This window comes from Coturnix japonica, chromosome 12 (assembly GCF_001577835.2).
Source record: "Coturnix japonica isolate 7356 chromosome 12, Coturnix japonica 2.1, whole genome shotgun sequence".
NCBI classification, from domain to species: domain Eukaryota; kingdom Metazoa; phylum Chordata; class Aves; order Galliformes; family Phasianidae; genus Coturnix; species Coturnix japonica.
Genome location: NC_029527.1, coordinates 15,372,442 through 15,399,263, shown reverse-complemented (window position 1 = coordinate 15,399,263; position 26,822 = coordinate 15,372,442). Strand labels below are relative to the sequence as shown.

General features: G+C 42.7%; 1 protein-coding gene across 9 annotated transcripts in view; it reads right to left on the bottom strand.

The window, feature by feature from the left end:
• The window catches only part of CNTN4 (contactin 4), a 239,861-nt gene that overhangs the window by 70,410 nt on the left and 142,629 nt on the right, over window positions 1-26,822 (bottom strand). For all 9 annotated transcript variants that reach the window (XM_032447184.1, XM_032447186.1, XM_015875246.2 and 6 more), the window contains 3 exons: window positions 22,614-22,740; window positions 21,374-21,549; window positions 7,700-7,795 (listed from right to left, as the gene is read on the bottom strand). In XM_032447184.1, the coding sequence (XP_032303075.1) occupies window positions 7,700-7,795; window positions 21,374-21,549; window positions 22,614-22,740 (399 nt within the window). The remainder of the gene's footprint in view (window positions 1-7,699; window positions 7,796-21,373; window positions 21,550-22,613; window positions 22,741-26,822) is intronic.

Sequence of the window (26,822 nt, the reverse complement as noted above, 5' to 3'; positions counted from 1 at the left end):
AAAGCCAGGGAGAGTCAGCCTAAAAATCTTCCTTTTTTTGTGCACTTGCTTTAGTAAAGCTAAAGGTCCCTGGGCTTATTTTAAAACATATTTCAATGTGACCTAGTTAATCCTTTAATACCAGCCTTCAGTACCTTTGATCAGCCTCTTACTGTAGTTATAAGAGATTAGATCAAACCTTTCAAAAAACAAAGTCGGTTGTGGAGCATTTTGTAACTGCAGTGAATTAATATTACAATCAATTGGCTGAAGGGTTGAAATATCTGGCCAAGCAGTGAGGGTGGGCAGTGTGTCCTTTAGGGGAGAGCACTGCACAGATATCTCCATACACAATGCCATGCTACTCCTCTGCACGATGTAGGAAAACAAACCCTGTTTACACATTTGATAGGCAGTGTTTTGACATACATCAGTCCAAAGCAACATCATGGTTGCACATTGAGACGTATGAATCAGGTAAGCGAAAATGCTCAAACCAATAATGTGATTTATTTTTCATGTCCAGAACAACACCTCAGCAGGACGGAGTGTAGGACTTCGGCATTATGTGGAGCAGTAGTTACATTCAGAGACGTGGAAACTCAAATCTGACTTAGAATTAGAGATGCAGTGCTGACGCTGAGGGCATGCTTTCTGTTATGAGCATCCCAAGGGAGCTGAGAGCAGATCAGACCCTGGCTGACCCTATGAGTGTAGCACCAGTGGCCATTTACAGTGGGGTGAGTGGGGGGGGTAAGGGTTGTGGCAAAATGGTTAGAAGAGCCTGGGAGCCGTCCTCAGATCCCTAATTTATTTTGCATAGACATGAGGACTTTGGATAAATGCCTATTGACTGAACGCCATCAAATGACAGACTTCACTCTTTAGGCAGCCTCTGTCTACCCTACCCTTTCCAATAGCACTTCAATCTTCATTTAGAAGCAAAAGCAATATAACAGGGGAATGCACCACGTGACTAGGTTGCAGATTATCTCTTTTTAAACATGTCAAGAGCTGCCACTGAGAAATAAAAAACCCACTAATGTCACGATCCTTATTATTTCCAAGGTCTGTACTGGAGAGATGAGCCTCCTCTCTGCAGAGTTACAAGCATTGGCCATCCCACCTCCCTGCCCACCCTGGGACAGTCCAGCTGGGGCACAAACACACAGCCCACTGTAAGAGGGCAAAGCCACAAGGAAATCTGCTGTCTCATTTAAAATTGCATCACAAAGTTACAGAGTCAGAACCTTCCCAGCCAGAAAGCAAAGCAGCTCTGCTGACACTGAAGGTGAATAAATGGTGGATGTCAGATGAAAATTGGGGTCTGAATGCTTGTGTGAAATTCTGTCTTCAACCATGACCTACTTCGCAACCCCTACTCACAAAGCCCAGCCCTGCTGAAGCAGTGCAGATTGCAGGCCAGGCACAGGCATTGCTCACACAGCCAGGTTCCTAGAGAAGCCCAAACCCAAAACGTGCTCGGCATTTGTTACTGGAAATACTTCTGATTTCATGAACTACTCAATTAAAACAATACCTATGTGTTCATTACGCCATCAGAAATATCAGTCTTTTGTGCAGGCAGAAGAGTGGTGAGTTACAATAGCACATTTCCCTCATCCAAATTTGTGAATAATTTCTCTTGCTCTCATACCACTAAATATGCTGATAAACCTCTACACATGCTGAATCAGCAGTTTTAGAGAAAGGATCATGTCAGATTAATTTTAATTTCATCCATTCCCATCCCCTGAGAAGCTCTTCTTACCCTTAATAATTTAAATGCTGACCACAGTGTAATGTAAAAAATAGATGATGGGAGATGCACTCTGAATGGAAGCTACAACTCTCAATCACTTCTTATTTAAATGAGTTACATATGCCTGGATCTAAGTTTAATGGAACTTCTTTTCCTGAACTGCAATAACCCTCAACAATGCACGCTGCTGTCCTGCAGCTCCATGCACACTGCCTTGTTGCTGCTGAGAGGAGAGCACCAGATAGTGTTGCTGTGCCTAGAAGTGCTGCCAGACACAGCAGCAAAGGTTTATTAAGATAGGAATGAAAGAAGAGAAACTATTCATGCCTCAAAAAGGACAAGTGGGGTGGGGTAGTATGGGGGTCTGCTTGGCAAAAGGCAAGAGAACAGCTCTGGGCATTTAGAAGAAGTGCAAGAAGTACATCTTTACAAACCCCTGAGCACAACACACTGGAAGGAACTGCAGAGAAGCAAAGGCTGAACATTTAGGTTAGTGTGGTGAAGTGAGATGGGGACATAAAACACCCCAGGTCACCTGGCATGCAAGAAATAGGGCAGGAGAAGCATCATCATTCCAACAAATACAGAAAAGCAATGGCATTTGTCCGATTCAAATCTTCCATTCCTCTGAGGACATCACCTTAATGGAAATGTGTCCTAAGAGAAGGATCTGGCACTGAGAAGCTGATTTAACACTTATAGGATCGTGTGCTTAGCCCCGCAGCATCCAGCATTTCTCATTGGCATAGATGCTGCACAGCAGGCAGAGCAGGCCAGCACTGATCTGACAGAGCGAAATCATCAGCTGCAGTCAGACTGACATCAGATGGAAACATCCTTGGCCTCTTTGGCTGTTCGTGCTTTAATAGATATATTCTTTTCCTCATTCCATTGTTCTTTCAAGGCTGACTGTTTAAATACTTGTCATAGTTTTAACATCAGCTTTGCTTAATGTTGACTCTAAGGGCAGCAGTGGAGAATATTACCAACAACTCTAACCTGCTCCAGGGGAAGGCCCCCATACATTGCTCTAGTGATAGCATGGAAATGGCTGAAAAACCTATCAGCCCAAACATTTCCAATGGTTGCAGCCATCAAAGTGCCCATCATTGCTTAAAAAAAGAAAGAAAAGGGGGAAAAAAAGATAAAAGGAGAGAAAATGTGAGCAGAAGAGAAGCCAGGCACTAATCATTTCTTTCTGCAGAGCACAGAAGTGGTCTTAGCACCACTGTAATCAGTAAAGTGCTTTCTGAAAACATGCCCGGTGTCTACACTTCACTACCTACCATACAGCATGAAAGGCTGAGATTGAGATGAAATCAGAATTGCCATCTCTTCTGTCAAATGCTAAAATTTCGTTAGTTCTACTCGATTAAGTTGTGCAACAGAACTAAAAGTTCTCTCAGCTACCGGGGGAAAAAAAGGCAGGAGAGAGCAGGAAAAACCTGAACACGTCCATTACATGAAAAGATGTGAAAATAACTCTGTCAGCGTTTTGGCTCACAGACAGAGACTACACGGGTGTATTTCCAACAGCAGTAATGGCATTTGAACAACTGAACCTTAATAAATCCCCTCCTCTTTGGGGAGATGGACGTCCAGAAGCACATCTACAAGGAGGTTGACAACTTCTCCTCTGGCTTTTGTTTTTGTGTAATAATAACGATGAATACCTTCAAAATCAAGCAGTTCTGTCTAGGGTTTTTCTACAGAAACAAATTATGACACAGAAGGACCTGGGATTTGAGACCAGAACTGGTGCTGGGAGGGATCTGTTCATGGAGCACCATCTTCAGTGGCCACAGGCACATGGGCAGGGGCACAGGGCATCCTGTAGAAACATCAGTGAGTTTATAGAGCACATTCAAGCACTATAGGCATATTTAAGCCATTCTAAGCAGCTACCAGACAATCTGATTTTTTTTCCCATACATTACTGAGATAAATTGAGTGAAGAAAAAAGCAATAGATGTGGTGGTACAGGCTATGAAAAGGCAGACCTCAGAATGCACCGTGCCTCTGGAGAACACAACATTTAAATCGCTAGCAATCCAGAGACGCTTTTTTACATACATTCATCATGCTTGGAAATTTGAGATCTTTTATTCTATGGGATTTTCTTACAAGGGCAGGAAGGCAGATGTCATGAGAGTGTTGTGTGTCCAGATCTTTCATAAAGATAAGAAAATCTAGGGAAGGGGGAAAAAAAAAACTGAAGAAAAGCCCTAAAGCCAAATTCATTTATCTCCCCACAGACAGGGATAAGATGCATTTTAGGGCTGGATTTGCAAGCATGGTCTTCTGCATGTTTATGGATGCGCTACCGATGGCCACATGAAACTTGCACACCTTCCTACGACTTTTGCTTTAGTATCCAGACTCGCAATGGAACACCAAGGATGACAGAAGGTAGCTGAAAACTGTAGTTAAAACATGAACGAACCCTGCCCTGGACATCAAATGAATCCGACAAAAGTTGCAGCTCAGTAACTCAGTTCCCATACGCTTTAACAAAATCAGCTATTTGGCATAAAAAATATTTTGACCAATATTTTGGAGATTAAGTCAACATCACAGTGACCTCCAGACAATCCCTGGGCTTATTCCCTACAGACGTGTGGTCATAGCCCTGAGAAGCACAAGAGAGGACTTGCTTTACTTTGTGCTATATGCATCTTCTTTGGGTGGGAAGGGGTGAGGGTGTTCTTTTTTCCTTCTCTTATCTTCCCAATAAACCTATCTTGCCAAACTTGATTAACGGTGCCATGAAAGATCCAAACCAAAATCCAAACAAAGTAAAAATGCTTTCAGCAACAGCTTTAAAAGTAAGCAGCCTGTCTGACATTTCAAAACACTTCACTGTTTCTATATATGCCTAAATGTAATAAAAAGGCTTAATATGGAATGAAACTCTTTGGACAAACCCAACTTATTTTTTGTATATTTGTTTTCATTTTAGCTAGCAAAGCCTCCAGATCAATTATTCATGCAGCTCTTGGGAAGAGAGGCAGCAGGGAGTATTGATCTAGGAGAGCTTTGAGAATATAAAGCAATATAGCATTGTTTTTATGGCACCCAAATCACACGGCTCATCCTGAGAAATGCTGAGAAACCATATTTAGGGCTCACTGAAACAGACATGAAAACTTTCTGATGTTCCTCTCATTCCCAAAACTGTTTCTGCATGTGATTTAAGCACTTCATAAGCACTGCCAGGTAGAAGTGAATGCTGCTGTAGTGTGCAGCAGCTGCCACTGGGATCCTGGTGTTGATGTAGCCCCATAAGGGCAGGAAAAGTTTTGTGATGTTTCAGAGAAAGTCATCCTCAGCTGCAAGAGAGCTCACTCCCAGAAGGAAACCATGCGGTTAAGTGTACTTCTGCAGTCCTTCCACAAAGGAGATCCATGGTTAGGTGGTTAAACTCTGAGCTTTATCTCGAATAATCTCTGGATCACATACACAGTGAACGCTCACTGAAACCAAACTGGAATTACACGAATACATTTAGGACTCCCAATCATCTTTTCCTGTCTACAGCTTGACCGCTTACACTTCTCCCACTGCTCATCGTGCTGTTAAATGTTCACCTCATGCCATGTTCCCACAGCAATATTTACTCTCACATCATGTTACTGCAGAGGTTCACAGAGTGGTTGACACACGACCATAGTTAAGCTTTGATTAGAAAACAGTGGAAAGAATGAGGGAGAATCCATTTTAGTACAACAAAGCATTTCTAAGACCAAGATGACCAACAACAAAGCGGTGGACAAGGAACGATTCTCTTCTAACAGATTTCTATTACTGAATTTGCACAGGTAAGGGCAGCCCTGAGCACTGCAACCTCAGTCACCTCAAAACTGAGGGAAAACTGCATCTGATCCCCCCACACACAGGTGGGATTTTTTCCTATCAGGAGAAAATTGTGCCTGCCCCTCTGGCACCCAGAGGGATAACCTACAATCAGCGCTCAGCAACAGGCCAGGTCTCAGCTTCTTGTTCTTTTCTTCCATTCTCCCAAATACACTCAAATAAAGCTACCTCTTATCTTCCAGCTGAACTTGTTCTGCCTGCTCTTCTATTTTTGTTTTTATAAGTAATTTTAAATGCAGAACAGAAACTGCAGTAAAAACATTAAAAAAAAAAACCATAATGTAGAATTCCTCCCCAGACAGTCCTATGCTTCTGTGCTGGTCATGAATGTCCCCAGGCACTTTTGGATGGATGATGAAGTTAACTTTGCTGTCATAATCAAATTCCGAGATAAATAATTGCGTTTCTTCCATCTTAATGCCACTCACACTTTCAACTCGATGCATTACCCCTCACTTCTAACCTGACTGCTGCACCACAATGTTGAGTCATTGCAAAGTTACACTCAGAGGAAGCACGGGGAGGCATGGGCAGGAGCTGATCTCTGCAGCTTTGCTTTGCAAACGCTGCCTCAGACCCCTGGGATGGGAGCTGCCAATGAAACACTGTGATTTTCCGATATGCAGTTCGTTCCCAGAGACATCTGATATTCTCTTATGAAGCTCCATCTGCCCAGAGCTGGAACAGGAGATAGCTGTGGTAATTGTGCAGTAACTGCTAGAGACCAAATAGTTTCCATTACGCTGGGAGACATACAGAGTGTGATGCACATGATTGAAAAGCATTAATGCTGCAGTTGTGACTTCTAAAACTCATCGTTATTTCTAACCTTGGGAGGAAGGAGGAGGAGGAAGGAAAAGAAAATGAAATTATTTCCAGAGAGAAGATTAATTCTTGCAGAACAAAGGTCTCACTCTCAATTACCTGGAACTATTTTGACTTTCCACAAAACACTTCCTAAGCAAACCAGAAAACCACCGTGGGTGTACAGCAGCCCAGCTTGGTTACAACATTGCAATAGTATCAATTTAGACTAATTGTGGATCTGGCTTGATACAATTAAGATAATATACTAGCTGTAATAGAGCAGACGGTAGAACGTGGCCATGTAGGAAGACATCTCCCATCCAAACGACAGAAGGAAATAATTGCCCTTCAGTTTCCTGTCTTTCTGGGCACCAGAAACACGCTCGCCTCCTGTCACCTCCCTGTCACCCTAGGATGCTGCTGGGCAATTCTCATCCAGCTGGCGTGCAAGGATTCAAAGGACAGGCAGATGTCAAAGCATGATTGGAAATTCCTTTAAAAGGGACACAGAACCGTGAAATATGAAGACTGAAAGACGATGACATGCCAACAATGTACTAAAATCCTCCCAACACAATGGCAGGCTGCAATGGCTGCTTGCTGAGTGCTGGTTGGTTGTCACAGCCTACACGTATCAGCGAGAAAATGCTGTCTTCCAAAGGGTCATAAATACAGAATCCTCACATACCTCCTTGCTATCAACACTGATATTTGTGCTATTGGCTCCTGGCAAATAAAGGCATCCGACAGACACCACGTGCCCTCAGAACACATCATTTTAGGGTAGGCACATGTAGCAGCTATTGCTTTACCTCTTCCTTCCATGAAAACTGTAGGAAGAGGAAGGACTGTGTTTCCATATGAGGCGTGGACAACTGCTAAGAGAAGCTGGGCATCCAGGAGAAAAAAAACAGGCAACAAGTGTCCCAGAAATTGTAATAATACTGAGAAGATCATGCACAGTAGTAGCTCTGTCAACAATCTCCAGCCTAGTTTTCAGAAGATACACACGAGTCACATATTAAAAGGCTTTTGGCAGTTCCATAAGGACTTGGCCATGTCTTTCTTCTCCATATGCACATACTGCTCTGCCTCAGCTTGTCTCCTACACACATACTTGGATACAGCACAGCTAAGATCTTTTTCTGCACTCATACCCAACTAAGGATCTCCCAGTTTCTTTGCTCTATTCTCTGAACCTTCTGAAGCAGATCTTGAGAATGAAAACCTTCCACATTGCCATTGCATCCCCAAAGCAAGAGAAGCAGTCTGCCTTACCTCCAGAGTGTGGTGGTGGTCCACACAGCAGCACCATGCCCTGGCCCTGGCGAACAGACACTGTGCTTCTTACTCTGGTCTTGAAGTTCTCGAGATCTGTAAAGAGAAATAACTCAAATAAAGGCAACTGCTTATTTTTTTCCTAACAGGAAGGACAGAAGGTTTATTAGGATTCTGCTGCATGACAAGGAAACAAAGTGAGCATCAGCTTGCATCAGAGGTTGATGCGTGGAACTGGGTGGGCTACAGAGCAGCAGCAGCCTGCTGCTAAAATAGCAAAAGGATCAGCAAATGTACCCAAAGCTGTAAGATGGGAAGAGGACGAAGTGTCGATTTACTCAGGGCAAAAGAAATGTCTGGAGAAAACTCCAGCTACCCGTAATGCTGCCAGAAAGTTCTTATACATTTAAGAAGAATTACTGCCTTAACCCAGTTCTGTTTCCCCGCAGGAAACTTGTTACTCATGCCCTTGCAACCCATGTGCAGAAACCCTTCCTTTCCCATAAGGAAGTCTCTCATTAATAACTATGTTAGCCACACGGTGCTTTAATTAAATTCCATTCCTCCTTCCACCTCTCTCCCTTTACTCTCCTCCAGGGGCCACGTGCTGCAGAAAAGCAGCTCCCTCTTGTCTTGCTAGCTGAATTCAAGAGCCTTGCTATGAGGTGATGCTGCACGAGCCCAGCACCAGGCACTGAGCAACACCACTGGCTGCTGTGGGAGCACAACACACTGAGTTGCTTCAGCAGCCTCTTAAGAGTCCCTTGCATTTCAATTTCCACTTCTTCAGCTCTCAGCGCAGCTCAGTCATGGTTTGGTGATTGCAAACCTGTTGTCAGTGCAGTTGGGAACTAGAAGAAACACGAGCGATAAATATTTAACAGCAAGAATTAGCAGGAACATCATTCAAATGTTAAAAGGGCAAAAGAAATTAAGCCTTGATTTTTATCCCCTGATGAAAACGGTCTTTTGGAAGCACTACTGTGCATACGTAAGAAAAGAAATTGGAAGAAATGACTGCTTCATTTCAGACAGATGAACATGCAGGTGGTCACCTTGGAGCAGTGTGAGCTGGAGCTGAGGATGCCACTGTGGTACCCAGTGAAACCACAGTCCCTCCTGCCCTCCCGACAGCAGATCTTGATAAACACTGTGTGATTTTAAAGAGATGCTGCATGCATAAAAAACTCACAATTATTTGTAAAAATAGAGACAGTCTGAGCTAAACAGTTACTGGCCTGCCTACATTCTGCTCCAGCTCACAGACAGAACCGAACTAAGGTTGTTCTGTCATTTACATCAGCCACCTCTGCTGGAAAATCAAACAACCTTGTGGGCATGGTGGGATGGGTTGGTGGTTGGACTGCATGATCTTAGAGGTCTTTTCCAACTTTAATGACTCTGTGATTCTAGGATTTTTTTGAACTTGGGCAAAATGGGTGCACACAAAAGGTTCAAAATGTGGTTTGAGTTTAAAATTGATCCAAATTTAATCTGGGTGCCAATTTAGCAGCAAGTTTGCATGTGTTTGTTCAAGCTCGGTAGAGAGATATAGACACAGAGATCCTCACAAAGACTCAAGGTCACATGTAGTAGAATAAAGTCATTTCTGATATAATCTACAAATATGGAAGAAAACAGAAGAATACTTTCAAAGTCTTAAATAACATGTAATAAGAAAGATTCTTTGTGTGGTTATGCAGTTTATATATGTCTTATATATATTAGAACTTACTCTGCCTTTGCACAATTATGCCACATACATATACATCCATAGAAATATACAGACAGAACATTTCAGAGCTTGCACTGAACTCTGTTTTCAGTTCTGAGTTCTACAACAGTCACACACAGGCCTGCTTTAGAAGGTAAGAAAGAGCAATTGCATCAGCTCTCAGTCTGCATGGTTAAGCCCACTTGAAAACAGCTCCAGGGAATGCTTCAGTTAATCACCAGGGAGGGAATGGGAGAGGCCTTTCATTACCAATCATAAGGAACAGCCACCTTGGTGATCCAGCAACTCCTGATTACAACAGTGTGGAGAGAAAAGTACACGATTGTTTAAATGCAGACTTTGTCCTCTAATTTCTTCTGCGGGGAGGAAATAACCCAATTTGCTGACAAAACAGCCATATATTTACGACAGGAAAAGGAAAGGATTGCTACCAAGAGCAATCTGCTTGGATGATCAACAAGGAAACGATGGGAGAATGGTCAAAATCAATGTGAGGCGGCAAACAAAGCAGAGCATTCATCATTACCATTCCCAGTGCAAACTATTGAGTTTTGTAAGTCAATTGTCAATTCTGGAAAGCCTCATGCGTGTTGTTCTTAAAAACAGGCTCTGAGAGAACCAGCAAGATTAAGGTAATTATAAAAAGGCTAATGTCTCATCAAACTGATTGGGCTGATGATTCTGACGCCTTCATACTTTAGATTTATTTGTGCAATACCTAAATAGTAACATGAATTAACAATAATAATATCATTACGTCTTAAAGATGCTATTAATAAGAAGCTTCATTTAATCACCATCTCGCTACACAACCTTTCCTGAGAATTTAGGAGCTGCATCCGTATTGTTGAACAGCTGCAAAGCGTACAAATCAGTGATGAGCTGATTCGAGAGGTTCTTCTGCTCTCACATGCTGTGCCAAATGGGCAAAAATATTTTCTACAAGCTTCTGCTCAAATGGGTGCAAAATACTGCACCGAAATTTGGCACGGCTGAATTCCCTGTGTACAGAGGTCAAACTGCTTGGTTGACACAAGTGAAACTCACTTGCTGGGTACCAGCCCATGGGAAGCTTTCAGGCTGGAGTAGCACTCTAACACTTATTTTCCTGTTTCTGTTGCATTCTAAAGAAAATACAGTTATCCAGTGCCCTGTCTGGAGGGGGGTGAGAAATCACCCTCTGTACTTGTAACATTAAAAAATCAAAGGGATAGGAAAGCAGGAAAAAGAATAACTCTTGCAGCTGAAGAAGGACACTGTATACACAGTGTAAACACTGCAGTTGAGTATGTGACCCCAACAAGCTTTACTCACCACTACATTCTGCCTTGCTCCCACACCCAAGGATTCTGACTAGGATTTTTGTTCTTATTATAAATAAAACAAAGCCCTAAACCAACCATACAAACACACCACAAAAGCCCAGTAGACTGACTGGGACAGCAAGCTCTCGGCACATATTGGAGGACTATGACACTTCCACACTTCCTTCATCACCAACTCTTTCCATTGGAAAGTGCAGGTGAGCAGATGTCACCAACAGACCTGGGAGGGCCACAGGTTTGCTACTGGGACTTGGCAACACAGAATGTAAATAGCCTGAAAATCATCACACTGTGATTAAGTATTTCAAGCTCCCCACAGGGTACTACAAACTCCGTATCAGAAATAAGAAACGTGGTCATTGTAGAACAGTATGGATGAATGCTAGAGCATTAGTGAACTGAAGGGAGATGACGTGATGAAGCAAAACAATGCCTGGAAAAGATAAGTTGATTAAATGTAAGCGTGCAGGCATCTTTGTAACTTAATTAAAATTTTTAGGGTGGGAATTGCTACAATTACAGTGATCTATCACAGCCTAGATTAAAAAAGAAAGGAGCCTTAATTTCAATAAAAAATATTTACACATGAAAACAAGCAAAACATGACCAGAATTGAGGACTGCTAATGTGGGTAGAAACCACTTCTGGTCGGAGCCAGGATCCCTGTGTGTGCTTGGGTGAAAATCTGGCCATTCAACAACCCAGATGCTCACGGCACGAGCCAGCATTTGACCATTAAGAAATAGCCTTTTTGTTTGCACGATCAATGTGTATCAGATGCAGGCAGGATGTGAACCTACCCTAAGTGATCAATGCAGCACACAAACTCAGTATGTCTTTTCACTCGATGGATGCTCGTCGAGCCTTGGAATCAAAGTTTGTTCTTTTGAGACAAAGCCTGTTTTGTGAGAGTGGTGAGGTGCTGGAACAGCTGCCCAGAGAGGCTGTGGATGCCCCATCCCTGGAGGCATTCAAGGCCAGGTTGGATGGAGCTCTGAGCAGCCTGGTCTGGTATTAAATGTGGAGGCTGGCCTCCCTGCCTGCAGGGTGGGGTGAGGGGGCAGTTGGAGCTTGATGGTGCTTGAGGTCCCTTCCAGCCCAGGCTATGTGATTCTATGATTCTTTTAAAGAAGGATTACAGAAGGTACATCAAAGCCCAAACAAGTCAGCAGGACCAGATTAGCTCACTGCTCTGCAGGTTCTTGGACTGTGACTAGCAGGGAGAAGACCTGCGGTTTTAGTATTTACAAACATTCTCATTTATAGCTCCACTGATTGTTCTATTTTTAAGCTATCTACCCAAGCAGAATATTTAGAGCATTTGCACTCCAGGCCCACTTCACTCCCGTTCTTGACTACAATGTGGAAATAATTCAGCTGCTGAACTCAGCACGCCCTGGGAACAAGAGTGAAACAATGAGGCTTCCCTTAGGAGGCTGTGAGTCTCAGGTCATTGGTGATCTGACAGAGAGATCCCTATTTTTTCTGAAAGCTAAGCTCTGTTTAGCCCTTTCTTTGTTAGCCAGAGGAGTGTTTCCATGGTTTTTCCTTCTTAGGCTATGGATTTATATATTTATTTAATGTGTGGCATAATATTACTAGAATCCAAAATGCTTTCGTAATTATGCAAGCTCCAAAATTAAAGAGAGACATCTCTCTGCAAGAGGACTGTTTTAAAACAACGTAGGAAAACAAAAATATTATGGAAAATCACATGAATAGTAAATGATTCCAATTGATTGTGACAGGTGTCTGCATGTCTTTTAGAAAGCTAATTTATCTGACTGTATCCTGTAGAACGAAGCACTGCTGTACATCTCTTTGAATGGCATACTGTCAAAAACCCATACACCATTAGTGAACCCTTTGTCATTACATTTAAGATTTCCTCTTAATGATTAGAAAAGCACTGTCAATGCTGTTTTTATCTATTACTCTTATTCTTGCTGAACTGGGATGAAAACTATTTCTCCTTTAAATATATTCCAGCCAAAACACACATTTAACAATCGCTTCTTTATACATCGCTGAATTTTAATTTCCAAAAGAAAGAGTGACTAATATGCAGGCTTAGAGATGATGCTATACTTTACTTAAAGTCTATCTCTAGAGATTTCTGTGAAGTAAATTTGATAACACATCAGTGATATCGTGTAGTGAGATGATGCTAATAGCAAGCAGCTACCAAAACATAATACCTCTATCTCTACGTCTATCTATATCTTCTAATGTATTATTACTTTTAAAGAGTGAGCTATGCAACCTTAGCAGAGGATGTATAAGATTGACAGAAAAACAAAGGATTGTAGCACAGAATCCCAAAGAAGATGATTGCAAAGGCTTTGATAGAGAAGATACAGGATGTAGACAGAGGTCTCAAAGCTATCAAAACAAATCCTAAATCTCCAATAAAGGAAAGCACTGAGAAAAAGAGGGTTTGCATATAACAAAAAAACAAGAACCCAACCAGCATAAAACTTGTATGTTAAACCTTTAATAACAGAGAGTGGAATCAATGAAGTGAGAGCAAGTAATTCGGTAGTATTAACTAGGTTGTGTTAATGATTTCCCACACAAATTGCATGGGTTGTGGTGTTTGGCTCGCCACACTGGAGTCTTGGTTATCAGTTGTAGACAAGAAACTTGTGTGGATCAAAAAGCAAACCAGAAAACTGAAATAAACTTGTTCACTGTCCGTTTGGGGCCAAAACACCACTCTTCTTAATCACCTTAAGTGCACTCCAGAGAACCACGCACTGAGCTCCTCAACAATAGGAAGTAGGGGAAATAATTCAGTGATGTAGGTAAGGTGTAGTTACTTCTTCATCTATGTGAAACAAACTCGAAACCCATTTATGTACACACACATACAGCCAAGAAACTGAAAGTCAATTTTCAAGCATGACTTTAAGAGGTTTATGAAGCATAATGCAGTTTTCCTTCCCTGGTCCCTTTTATATAATTTTAAGATGATCTCAGCAATCTAAAATTTAGAATGATGTTTAAGGTCATATTTGCTCCTTGAATCAAAGTCAATGGGATATTTTTTTATTAAGGGCCACATGGTACGATGTCAAGGGGATTCAGAACAGGCTGCCAAAGACATCTTGTTTAACAAAACAGCAACCAGATGAATTAGCTAAATCTTCCTTGTTACAACTGAATAAAGAGCCTTCTACAGAGAGATAGCCTGCATGTCCTCTTCCAAACGGTCTTCACCAAACACACAGAGTCACTTTCATATCCTGGATAATATACACAACCAGATGGAAAAGAAGACATTTGCATCACTGCCCATGGAATAATATGACTTCACTGGATGCAGACTATAAACTATGCTAATTTAGCCCATAATACAGCCTTGAAGATGGGATTCTAGTGCATCTCAATCAATTACAGATCTTAGAGGACACTGGTTTGAAGAAATCACAGCCTGTCTACAAGAAGGCTGGCTGAAAGCACTTTAACTGATGACTAGCACCCACAAAAGCATTAAAGCTTTTTGCTCTTGAAACACTTGACAAGATTTGCCTCTAGATATTTATGGCTCTAATATCTCTAAACACTGTCTCTATAAAACCTGTGCCTGACTTTTTAAAAGCAGGGTTTTATGTCACCCCTTTCAAAAACACACAAAGATTAAGTTCCTCTGTCCATGTCCTTGCCGTTGTGTCAAGACTACACAGCCAGCTCTGTGGTTCAAAATAAAAATCCCTTTGACACAGAGCTTAATAGAATTTTAGTTTAAGAGCTGGTGCTCAAATGAATAATTTTAGAGTCACTGATTTGAGAAAAGGTTTACAAGTCTGGGGATGAAAGCTTCCTAATCTGACCTTTAGAACAGAAATTTCACTGGGATTTGTACTTTACTAGAAAAAACAAGTTTTAGATGTAAACATCTTACCGTTCTGCCAGTCTACCTCCCCTTTGGAAAACAGTTTAGGTTGGGCTTTATTACTGCAGGCAACAAACAAGGTCCTGCCTGAACATCCTTACCAAACAGCACGCTCCAGTTCCACAATTCCCATCATGGAAATGATCCTTTTCACAAGATAAGAAATCTCTCAGATAAACCTTTGCTGCTGTAGGGACACCTGCAGCTGGAGGATCCTCATGGTTGGGTTTGCTCCGAATTTGACTCAGTGATGAGAAGAGACAGATAAACCCAAACCCTGTGTCCTCAGGGGAGGCACACTGCCTCCTGTAAGGGAACAGCTGTGCCAAGGGCCACGCTGGTGTTACAGGAGGGAAAAGCTGGTGTGTCTGGGTGTGCACACTCAGCCTCTCCGATGGCTCCCCAGGACTGTGCACTAGCACTGCCCAGGGACAGCTTCCCACGTTCTCTGAAACCAGACACTGCAGAGACTCATTTAAGAACACAGACCAGCCCCCAGTGAAGTCAAACATCTGCTTAAGTCTGCAGAAGATGAGTAAAACAACAGGAACCAGCAAGAAAAACAGAACTACATGCGAGCAGCTCTCACGTTCCTCTCTTCCTCCCGAGCTGTCCCCTCTCTGCCTGTCACTCACATTTCTGACCTATGCGTATCATCTCTGACTTTGACATCTCTATCTGGATTCTCATATTGAGATGATGTTCAAATCTTGCCAAGCCTTCCTGCCCCCCATCCATCGTGTATGCACTGATTTGTCTATCTGCATGGCTACAATTCCTCCTCAGGCCTTTCCCTTGCATCTCAAAGACTGCGAGAGCTTTTCCTGCAGTGTTACAAATGCCGCTGGCCAAAACACAGCTGCAGAAGCCCTGGATCCTGCACTATGCTGGGCTCCCTCCTCCCTCGTGCCATGTGAGCTGCTTAGCTCCTCAGGGCACACTGCTAGCTCAGTGCTGTGCTCTGATTCCATCACCTCCCCAAATAGGCAGCAGTGCTTTGCACCTTGTGCCCGCCACTCATCCTACAGGGGAACAGAGGCTCTTTATAAATAGCTGCAAGGTGTCAACTGTTCTCTACCCAAATCAAATTACTCTTCTCTATGATGCTACCAAAAGAAAAAAAACCACCCAGTTCTCCTTGACTTTGCACTCCTTTTAATAAAACCTCCCCGTTTACTGTCTTCCTACAGGAAACACTTCAAACATTCATTTTGAAGGAAACCTTTTGCTTGATTCAAAACGCTGAGGACTTCAAAAATGTGATTTTATTACTTTAATCTTGAAAAGCTGGGCAGACATTTCCCTTAGGGGTGACTTGAACAGAATGAGTTTACTCCTAGATATTTTTTTTTTTATTTTTTTTTTTTTTACTTTTAGCAAAAATAGTGCATTATTCACAAACTCTTCCAGCACAGACAACTGTGCAGCAGCCACATAGCAGGACTTACACCCGCAGCAGGAGATGCTGCAAAGCCCTCTCACAGTTGGTAACTGAGCACTAATGCAGCAGGTACCCCAGGTGTTCCCCACTGGCACACACTGTACAGTGCTTCTTCCTTTGTGCAGCTGGATGAAAGCGAAGGCAGACCCCCAAATAATCCAAAACAATATGCCTCAAGCTTGGATTTTCCCTTTACTCAACAGAAACACAAATGAGAAACAACCCACTGAGATCCTGGTCTTAAAGGTTACCCAGTTGCTCAGCTTGCCTCTAAAAAGGTCCAACACTGTACTAGACAAGTACTAGTGTGACGTTATGCCAAAATTAAACTCCAGTAACATCTACATAACTATTCTATAGCTCATACTCTTTGATTTAGGAAATAAAAAACTCTGAAAGCTGTTCTTGCAAATACAGTCCCACTCTGCAGATTAACACAACTGCTGGGGATGTTAATACTCACAGCTCCCTGCTCTCATGGATTATTTGCATTCTAATTTCAGCCTTCCAAGAATAGGCCATGAGGCTGATAGCATCCACTGGTTCTGCAATGAACTGAAGGGGCCATGACCTGGAGCCACCCTGCTGGTATCACAGGAACCCTGAGAGATGCTCAGGAGTGAGAGCCTGGGGGATTTGGTTGATAAATGGAGCAGCATCAGATAGTGCACAAAGCCAAGGGGAAAAAAGGAAGACTACATCCTCATCTCCCCTCAGGCTTGCTGTGGGATCTCTGTGCTTTTCTTTATGATCCATCGAGCCTATAAAAACAATGATGGCAACTTAAAACGTGAGAAGTCAATGTGAACAGTTAAGCCTAAGGTCAACAGATCTCCATCTGTAGAGATATCTACTGGATTTTAAACCTTTGGAATACTTACTCTTTTATTCAGAACAACAGAGAAAATGAGAATTCTCTTCATCCCACCATCCAGACCCAGTTGGAATTTTTCACAGCACCTCGGCATGATTTAACAATCTCCTCAGAACCAGAGAGAGACAACAGAGCTTTCTGCAAGGAAATCTTTCCATCACTGGACCACATCAAACAGAGATCAGCGTGGTCCAGGTCAGCATCCAGTCTAACCAAAAATGACACCTACATTTGGGCCTTAAATATCCAGCCCTCAATTATCTGAAAAAAAATACGAGCTTTGAATATATTATATTATTTATTTTACGTGTCAAAGGTTAAATGAATAAACATCAAGAGGAACAGAACAGACCTACTGCCTGTGCCTTGCCACCCCATACCTTTCCAAAGCAGAGGTGAGCCCACAGCTGTGGCCCACCTGAAACCAAAAGCTCATGGACAGGTGTCCCCAATGAACACGCTGCCACTGCCTTAAGTAGCCATATATTTGTTCTATTTATAACCTTTGGGTGGAAACAGAGCAGAGAGAAATCCTCTATTCTATGTTAAGGAGCCTGCTACCGCAGATGAAAGTAAAGTAGGTTATATAGCTATCCTCTGTTACGTACTCCCTGTTGGTCCTATTCATCAAAAAGAGAATAAACCTAAAAAAGAAAACCTTACGTCTGGCTTAACCCAGTTTTCTGTCCCACCAGAGACTGTGAGGCAAAGGTGCAGAGGTGGCAGCTATGCTTTGCTCAGCTGAGTTCACGTTTTAGCACAGGACATAAACATTCGTGCATGGGTAGAAATTCCAATTGATTTGCTTATTTCCTTGTTAAAGAGCACCCTGTGTCACATCAAGCCCAACCCTGGGAGCCCCTTGTAGTACCAATCTCCAATATGGGATACAACTTTTGTTAATATAAATAGCACTTTTTCTTGAAACAATATTGCATGAGGAATCAAGGACTATTTACCTACATACAGGAAGAGACATTCTTGAATCAAATTTGTCATAACTAGCCCCAAGTGCTATTTGATTGCCTAGGTCATCCAAATATTACATCTCCACAGAAATGGGGTGTTTTGCCCATGCTCCTTACAGCTCCACCTGTAAGGGTGCACATCAGATGATGGGGTGGATTTGAAGGCAAGGCTGCAAACCAGCAGGGCAACACATGAGCCAGGAGCAGATGCTGGCAACCCATGTACTGCCTGATGCTGGAGAAAGCACCACCCAGCCCCATCCTCATCCACTTCCAGGAGCTTTAAAACACATCATCTTTTCTCAACATCCAGACATCAGTAATGACTGCGGAAATGATTTAATTCGGGTGCCAAATGCCTCGTTCAGCAGAACAGAAGTGCATTAATTCATTGATCAATCACTGTGATTGTTGCGGTGCGTGTTTGTTTAGCCAGGAAAACGCAGATACTCGGGTGCTGTTCTGAAAATGTTTTCCTTATTAATTGTTCTTGAAAGAATTACTTCATTGATCATTTAATCTTCAAAAAGAAAATGAATGCACTTCAGGGCAATAAGAGGGTACAACAGTAAAGAATTTGAGCAGCAATTATAATTTGTTTCTTAGCAACTAATAGCAAAAATTATGGGACTTGCTCGGGTGCAAGATAGAACAGGAATCATTCCAGCAATGGGAATAGGGATAAAAGTTCTTTTCAGTGCAATGCTGGGAGTCATTTTCTTTTTCTACCATCATAGCAAGATTATTTTGGGACGGCAGGTCAGAGCCCCAAAGTATTCTCATTACAACCGCATTATTATTGTATTTTCTGCAACCATTTGCACCGCACGGTGCTGAGCTCTATCTGCTAATTCATGCATAACAATTATTTCCGCACAAACACTTCTATAAAACAAATCCCTTTAATGAAGTGTGGGGAGGAACAGTTTGCAGAAACAATAGTTTGATTCCCCGCAGTTAAGGATTCACTGCAAATAACTAAGAAGAAAGTTCAAGCTTCTATATGTGGCTCGAACAACTCAATAGCAATTGAAGAGAGGCAGTGCTGAGGCTGCTGCCCCGCTCAGCACCAGAGGCAGCGCCATACCATGCCCTGTATGCAGTGCAAAGCACATTCCAAACACCAAGTCTTATCAAACATGAGCTTCAGCAAACTGCCTGTCCTGACCCAGCAAAAGAAGACTCTCAGAAAACGTATTTTAGCCACATTTTCAGACAGGCTGAGAAGCAGTTCCTGGCTGAGCATAACAGTGACTTTCTGTCATCCCAGAAGTGACGCACAGGTGTAAGTTTACTACCTGCATCTACAACTCTTTAGTCTGTGCCCAGGTGGAAAACAGTTCAAATACTTCTGCCGGTACCCAAGTTTGATTGCTGGAACGAACGTCACTATAAAGTGCATCTGCTGTCTGTCTGGGGCAATACAAGATGGTAGAACCAGGAAAGCAAAGCCAGTACAAAGGACTGGCAAACCAGAATCATAGACTAACCAACAAGACACCATTTTTGCATCTCTGAGCTGCAGCATGAGCTGCACTGCTTCCCAGGCATCACTTCCTATTGACTTCAGTGTTATTTCCACAAAGAAAATACAGCAAATAAAACTGTCAAGCCATCCTCACTCCCTCCCCCCCAAAAAACCCCACATAATTTAATCTATTTCAGCTGTGTTTTTTGTATATCAGTTTGGAAAAGCCATGATTAGGATCCACACTCAGAGCTTAAAGCGTTTTCTATTTCCTGAGTGCCTGTACTGGTATAAGCACAGGGTTTAGTGTATCATTATCCATATTCTGCTGCCGTGGCACAGCTGATGCCTCCCTCTCTGAAAAAAACTTTCTATTTCACAGACAACCAGTACCGGGGAGGAAAAAATGTAAATGATACATCACAAGGCGAGTACTAGAAGAAAATATTAGCACTTCCATCGTAATAAGTTTGGAACCTAAATACATATTTCAGAGATTAGATTGCTGACCCCCCTGACCTGCACAGGAGGCTGAATGGCTGCACTGCAGCTTAATCCTCAGTGAAGATACTGGAAGAGTATGATACAGCCCTCACAGAAAGAACAAACATATATTAACTATGCCCCGGGACTGAGAGTTTAACCCACAAGGGCAAAAATAGCTCAGAATCCCAGACCACGGTCTCAGCAGTGCCTGCAGTGATTTTCCTTGGGAACGAAACAGAGATGACACCAAAATCACACAGCATGCAAGTCAGGCAGGAGGGTTTAAATTAAAACACAGAAGGACGAGCAGCTCTGTTAAGCAGTGCTACTGCATCCAGATATCTTGTACTTAAAGGCTGAAAAAAAAGCTCTGCTAATAAACATGACCAGTTTTATTCCTTCTTAGAGGCAGAGCTTTTGGAATAAGCTCTGTGTATTTCATTATTTGGCTGATTCTGGCTGCAGTCCCTTTGATTATACACCTCAAAATGATTTAGCGTTTGGGAAAGCGCAGAGCCCAGTCTGATAAGTGCTAATGCTTTTTTATTTAATCCAAATGTTTCTAATCTGATTACACAGTTTTATTAATCTAAAAGAAAATTCAAGAATCAAAAATAAAAAAATCATTATTCAGGATCCCCATCGTTATTTTAACAGGAAAAGAACAGCTTTGTTTTTAATTCAATCTTAATTAAAAATCAGTCAAACCTAACTTGGATTTGGTCAACTTCAGAACTTGAAAGACTGTCGCCAGATGCATCATTCATCACGAGAGATAAATCAATCAGAACTTAACAAATGTTCCATATCTGAAGCAAAATAAAATGTTAAAGGTTGATGATTTCTTATTTTTCAAACAGAATCCTCAGTGTTTGCAAGCTGCTGGTTAATTAGTGTATTTAAACATGCAAGGAAAGCAATGTACTGCACTGCAATGCCAGCATCAGGCTGCTTTCCCCTGGCTCTACAGCCCAGACTTTGAAGCCCTTGCCCAGTGTCCACAGAGCTGGAACCCCATTTTGTTAAGCTGAGCTGTAATGCTTATTTTAACCCAAAGTAGGATGCAGCCTCCGATTTCCCCTTTACACACACAGGTACAAATACTGTCCACACCTGCAAGAATTTGTGCCTAAAAATGGAAACTTAGGTTACAAAACCCATCACAGTAAGCTTGTTGCTTCTTGAGAGCAGAGCCCTTCAGAACACTAGGAAGCATCAGTTCTCCACAGAGTGAAAAATCAATGGCGAGATCCCATTTGCCAGCTACTTTGCCAAGTGGTCTCTTTCTCAAGAGGTAAAGACACCGCATACTGCATACTACAGCTAAGTAAATATGAAATGAGACAACTATTCCTCATTCAAGTCTACTCTTTAAATCCAGCTTTTTCTGCTCTGTGCACAGCTCAGATAGTGAGAAACAGGAAAGCATTGCTCTCATCCTAGGATGCTGTGGGAACTGAGGCTGTGGTGCCATTTACTTACAAGCAAACTGAAGCTTTGCTTCTCTGCTAATGATCCTTCCGAATGGGTTTGTTGCTACACACTGGTATGTTCCAGTATCTTGAGTTTTATTGGGATTATTGATCAACAGGTTGCCTTCCACCGTGCTGTAGCGGTAATCCATACCGATGTCAATATTGGTTCCATTTAACTTCCACCTATAGCACAAAATGGCAAAAGTTAAATCCCACTCACCTTAATAGATATTTGAAAATACAACATGTAGGAAATCGTGATTTAAAACAGCACTGACTGACTACTTTAGAAAAAAAAGATAAAGCATGAAAATACAAGCTTTGTGCAGTGGTGAAATAGTCTTGTATCTAACTGGAGGAGCAATATCCTTGACATGTATTTCAGTCCCTGACATGATTAATGTTTCTGCAGTTGTTGCTGGTGCTGCTGCTCTTTGGAATTAATCATTTTGCAAGAGGAAGTCCCAGAAACAGAATCTTTAAACTGTTCCAACCCATGGAGGCCTCTCTCCCTCTCCTGCCTCAGCTGGCTGTTTGTTTTTCAATTGAAGAAATACCCACTCAAGGATGTTCACACTAACTGGGGCACTGAGGATTTCCAGCAGCACGTTGCCCCAATTACAGCTACTGTCACCCCTCCGTGCACAGCTCCCCAAGCAGCTTCCATCTGAATGCACGCACAGTAACACAGAGTATGTTTGCATGAGCAAATCAGCACCGCCTGCTGCCTTAAGCGGTCACTTGTGGCAGAAGGCAGCGTGAGGGCTGAGGTCTCATCACTCCAACAGGTTTTAAAGTGCCCTTTTTGCTTTGATTAAACAAGATAAGGATGGTAGCAAAGGGAAAAAATGGAGAAGTCATCCTAAATGATTTACATCAGCCGGAGCAGCATGTGGAACAAGAGCAGCAGCATCACCACAGCAGTAGAGCATCTTTTTCAGATATTAACTCAAAGCAGTTAATAAAACTGAGAACCATTAAGAGCTTTGTCCATGTTTGTGGGCAAGGATGGTTAATCAGGGAGCCAAGATGATTTACGATCCCACTGTAACCCTTTTAAGGTCTTGTTCAACTTCTATAATCATGTTGCAATACAGAGTGAACCCTGGGGTGGGTTTTTCCTTCATGTCAGCACTGAGAGAGCCCCCCCGGGTGCTGTTGTGCTCAGACAGGGTGAGAGGTGGGGAGGGCTGCTGGGGACACCGCTGTAGGGACTGTGCAAGGGAACAGGGAAGGATGCCACAAACCCAATGGTAGGCTGGGGATTTCCTTTCACTTCGCAGTTTAGCTTCACTTTCTTTTCCTCTGAATCCAAAGGGAAGATCACACTGCTGGGCTCCTGCAGGAATACCGGCCCGTGCAGCATGTTGTCGTCTGCATGAAATAGAAGGAAAATGTGAGACTCACAGCAATCTCCATACATCAGATGCTGAAGTAGTACCTTGGAAGGTTCAGGTACCATATACTCCAAAGAGAAACAGTAACTACATTTGCTTTTAGAAAGAAGTATTTTTTTCAAGAGCCATGGAACATTGCATGGACTCAACCTTCAGGAACACAATTGAGCACTAAACAGGGCAGACTGAAACTGAACTTGAAGTTCAATGAATGAGAACAGGCCTGAGCCTATGGCCATAACACAGCTCAGGATGTCTAATTTCACTTTGAAAAACTGAAATTGTTTGTCCGTAAATTAAACACATGATGAAATACAACCATAGAGCACACATTACACAACACTACTACTTTGATCACACCTTGCAATCTTCTAACAACCAGAAAACACACAGCAGTAGCAGCCAGGTCTGTACCCAGCAGCAGCAAACACACCAGGTTTGTGGTGCAGCAACCAAACACTAAAAGTATGGAAAGGCTTCAAGATACCTAAATGGATTTTTCCTCTCTTGCTGTATTGGGCATCTCTTCTGAGAGCAAAATTAAAACAGAAATGGTAGAATCCAATCTGTGAGAAGAAGCCCAGGTAGTTGGTACTTCTGACACTAGGTCACAACAAAACCCATTTTTGTGTAAGATCTCTGTGTCAAAAACTTTCCCTGACCTAAAAGGGTATTGATAAAGGGCCTGCAGTACATACGTACATTTGACCTTATTTCCTAGGATGGAGATGAGCAAAAGTCCAGTGATCCACAATCAAAATGCTGCTTATTTCTCCCACGTATACCCTGAAGACCACCTGAAAGCACCAGAATGTATTTCACAAGTAAAACTGATGATTGACATGGATCCACAGTGCAGGGAGCTCAAAGGCTCCCACTCTGCCATGTCCAACCCAAGGCAGTCCAACCCATGGCTATGGGCTGCTCTGGTGCCACGAGCATACCTGGATGGACTAGCAAGGAACTGGTGGGTGCAGGAAGCCAGAGGAGGAAGAATATACAGAATATAAAATAACAATGGTAGGATGTACAAAAAATAAGAAGGGCAATGAACAGAAGGAGATGCATCCTCTTCCTTGAGGGGTGATGATAGCAAGGGACAGCCTGCATGCACTTGGGGCAGGGAAGCCAGCTGAGTTTGTTAGCAGGTGGAACGATGGCCCTTTATTCCATCTTTTCCACTGGATGATTTCAGAGAGCTCCTGCCAGGAAGATGATGCTGGAGCAACCTGCCCCAAATCTCCTCCTCAGGTACTGCCAGAAAAGAGTCAACATGAAGCACAGAGCCATACCACTTGTATTTATCTTTATTTTTAATTATATGTTAACGATCTCTGACTGCGACTTATCTATTATTCAAAACACATTCCACATCATCTCTCACTTTAAATTACACCTGTGCGCAACTCTTACTGTTGCTGGCAGAAAAAGATAATAATAGCCATAAAGCATAGAGGGCTGGATGATGAAATCCTGACTGGTTTCCGAGACCCAGGGCTGTTCTGCTCCTTAACCAGCTGCACTGATTCATTTGCTGCAAGAGAGAATATTACAATCTGGCCCATAAAGATTATAGCTCCGAGGGCTATATTAATGGGTTTGAAAACAGAAGAATTAAAATACATTTTCATTTTCTAATGGTAAAATACAAAAGCTGGCCTGACGCTGGGGATCTTGCTTGAAGGAGCTCCATCTTGCTGGGGCAGGCATGAGATAAACCACCCCAGGTAGCTCAGGGATGTGCTGCAGTGCCTGTGTCACCTGTGTCCCCAGCAGAGCACGCAAGTCACACCATGCTGTCATTTAGTGTTACTTCAATTAGAATGCGTCAATATAGATTGCATCACATCTTGCTACAGGTTCTGATCCTCTGATCAGGGGAATATATACCTGGCATCAAAAAGCAGAAGGTCAAGTTGGGAAACGCGCACCACAAATGAAAGGGTCCAACCTCTTGGTGCTCAGTTTGTCCCTCCTGACTCAGGAGCAGAGCCCAATGTCACGGGTGGCGCTGGTCTTAGGGCACAGCAAAACAGCAGCTCACAAAAGATCACCAAACAAAACCACTCTCTGAAAACGACTTTGTTTAATACTGACGCTATTTAACACCGGCTTTCATAGAGTCACATAATGGCTTGGATTAGAAGGGACCTGAAGGATCATCAAGCTCCAACCTCCTTGGCTGCAGGCAGGGCCATCAAACTCCACATCTGATAACAGACCAGGCTGCCCAGGACCCATCCAACCTGGCCTTGAACACCTCCAGGGACGAGGCATCCACAACAACCTCTCCGAGCAGCCCATTCCAGCACCTCACCACTCACACAGAAAAACACTTCCTACTGCTCCAGCAGCTTTCACATGGCAAGAATATACCTGCTCTCCCCACAGCTGGCCAGAACAAACCTGGTGCAGTGACCATTGTGAACCAAGCAAACCACGCCAGGCTGGGGATCACTAAGAGCAGACATCAGCATAATGATGTGAGACATAAGGGGAGGAAAACCTTGCAACACCACACGGATAAAATTATTCTGTCTCCCCTCTTTCTTCTCTTACTTTTGCTGGCATATAACCCAGATAAACACATCCAAATTTAACCTCGTCTGCAGCCTCCCCTCACTGTTGCCTAATGCACAACTGAAATCACTGCCAGCGCAGACACTGCCACAGTGTGCGACTACAGCCAGGCCTGGCACCTTATGGACACGAGGATTTGGCTCAAAACCACCAAATATTCATTAATAAATAGAATTATGTAAGTAGAAAACTGGAAGTACCATAAGCAGTGTAAGTTATAGTGTTGCTGGATAGAAAGGTATCTCCTGTGTCCAGCATCTGTGCAGGGAAATGCACTGCTTTAATACAGTTATGCATGAGCAAAGTCCTGCTATTAAGACAGCTTCTCAATGTGAATTTCACACAGTTTTTACAGAACTGGTAACTTCATTCCTATTGCCATGAGGCATTCAGGGACGTGCAGCCATAAAGCCCCAAGATCTCATTCTCAGTTTATCAACAATGAGCATCACTTGATCCACGAGCCCACGGATGACACAAGAAGTCACTTCCCTAAGCTGGTTTTCTGTTTACTTTTTTTCTGTGCTCATTAGGCTCTCCTTGAGGCATCTGATTGACCTGAACGATGATGCTGCACACACACACACACACACACACACATGAAAGCCTCCCTTGCTCTCTTCAGTTATTACAGCTCACTTTGTGCCTTATGAATTTCAGCAGCTACTGTACAACCTGTGCTGCTCCTTGCAGGTTTGTTACTGTCCTGGGAAAGCACAGTAAGGAACCTGCTTGGGCAAGCTAGCCCTTGAGCCACAATCTTAGTGACAGAATTTGTTTTAATGAGTGACATTTCCTTTGCTCAAGCCCAAAATGAGCTAACCCAGAAGGAGCACCGAGCTGCCTCGAGCTGTAGAGAAGCTGCAAACAAGACTGGCTACCAAAAATCTTTCTTTTTGCCCCTGTCAGATGAAACAAATGTACTGCCACTCTGCTCCTGCCTCCCTCGAGAGAACTGTATGTCTTTCAGTAAGATGAGGAGTAAAGGAAATTTCAGTAGATTTCATAATATAAATATCATTTTTAAACCCAGTATGAGGTGCATCCCCATATGCTGTTGGACAGAATGTGACATATAATTTAGAAGAACATTCTGCTGTCCTAACTTCTACTGATATATATATTTCTAGTGAATCACAGAATGTATTGAAAAACACCAGATCCATTCAAATACATTCCAAATGAAGCAGATCTTTCTGTAACCCTGCAGCAGCCCAAACCTGAGAAGCAGCACATCCAGCCCAACGCTCAGAGCCTGCTTTCCTTCTGCACTTTTGAGGAACTGAAACATGAAGAACATCAGCCGAGGTTAATTCAGAGCAACGGGTGACTCCATTTTTACTCCCTGAACATTAGGCCCGGTGATGGATCTTGTTAACTACACAGAATTGCTTCAGCTTTCATTGAAAGTTATGGCTAATTTGAGAGAAGGCTCAAATGAATATTCTGCACTGTAGGGAAAGATAATAACTGAAGAGA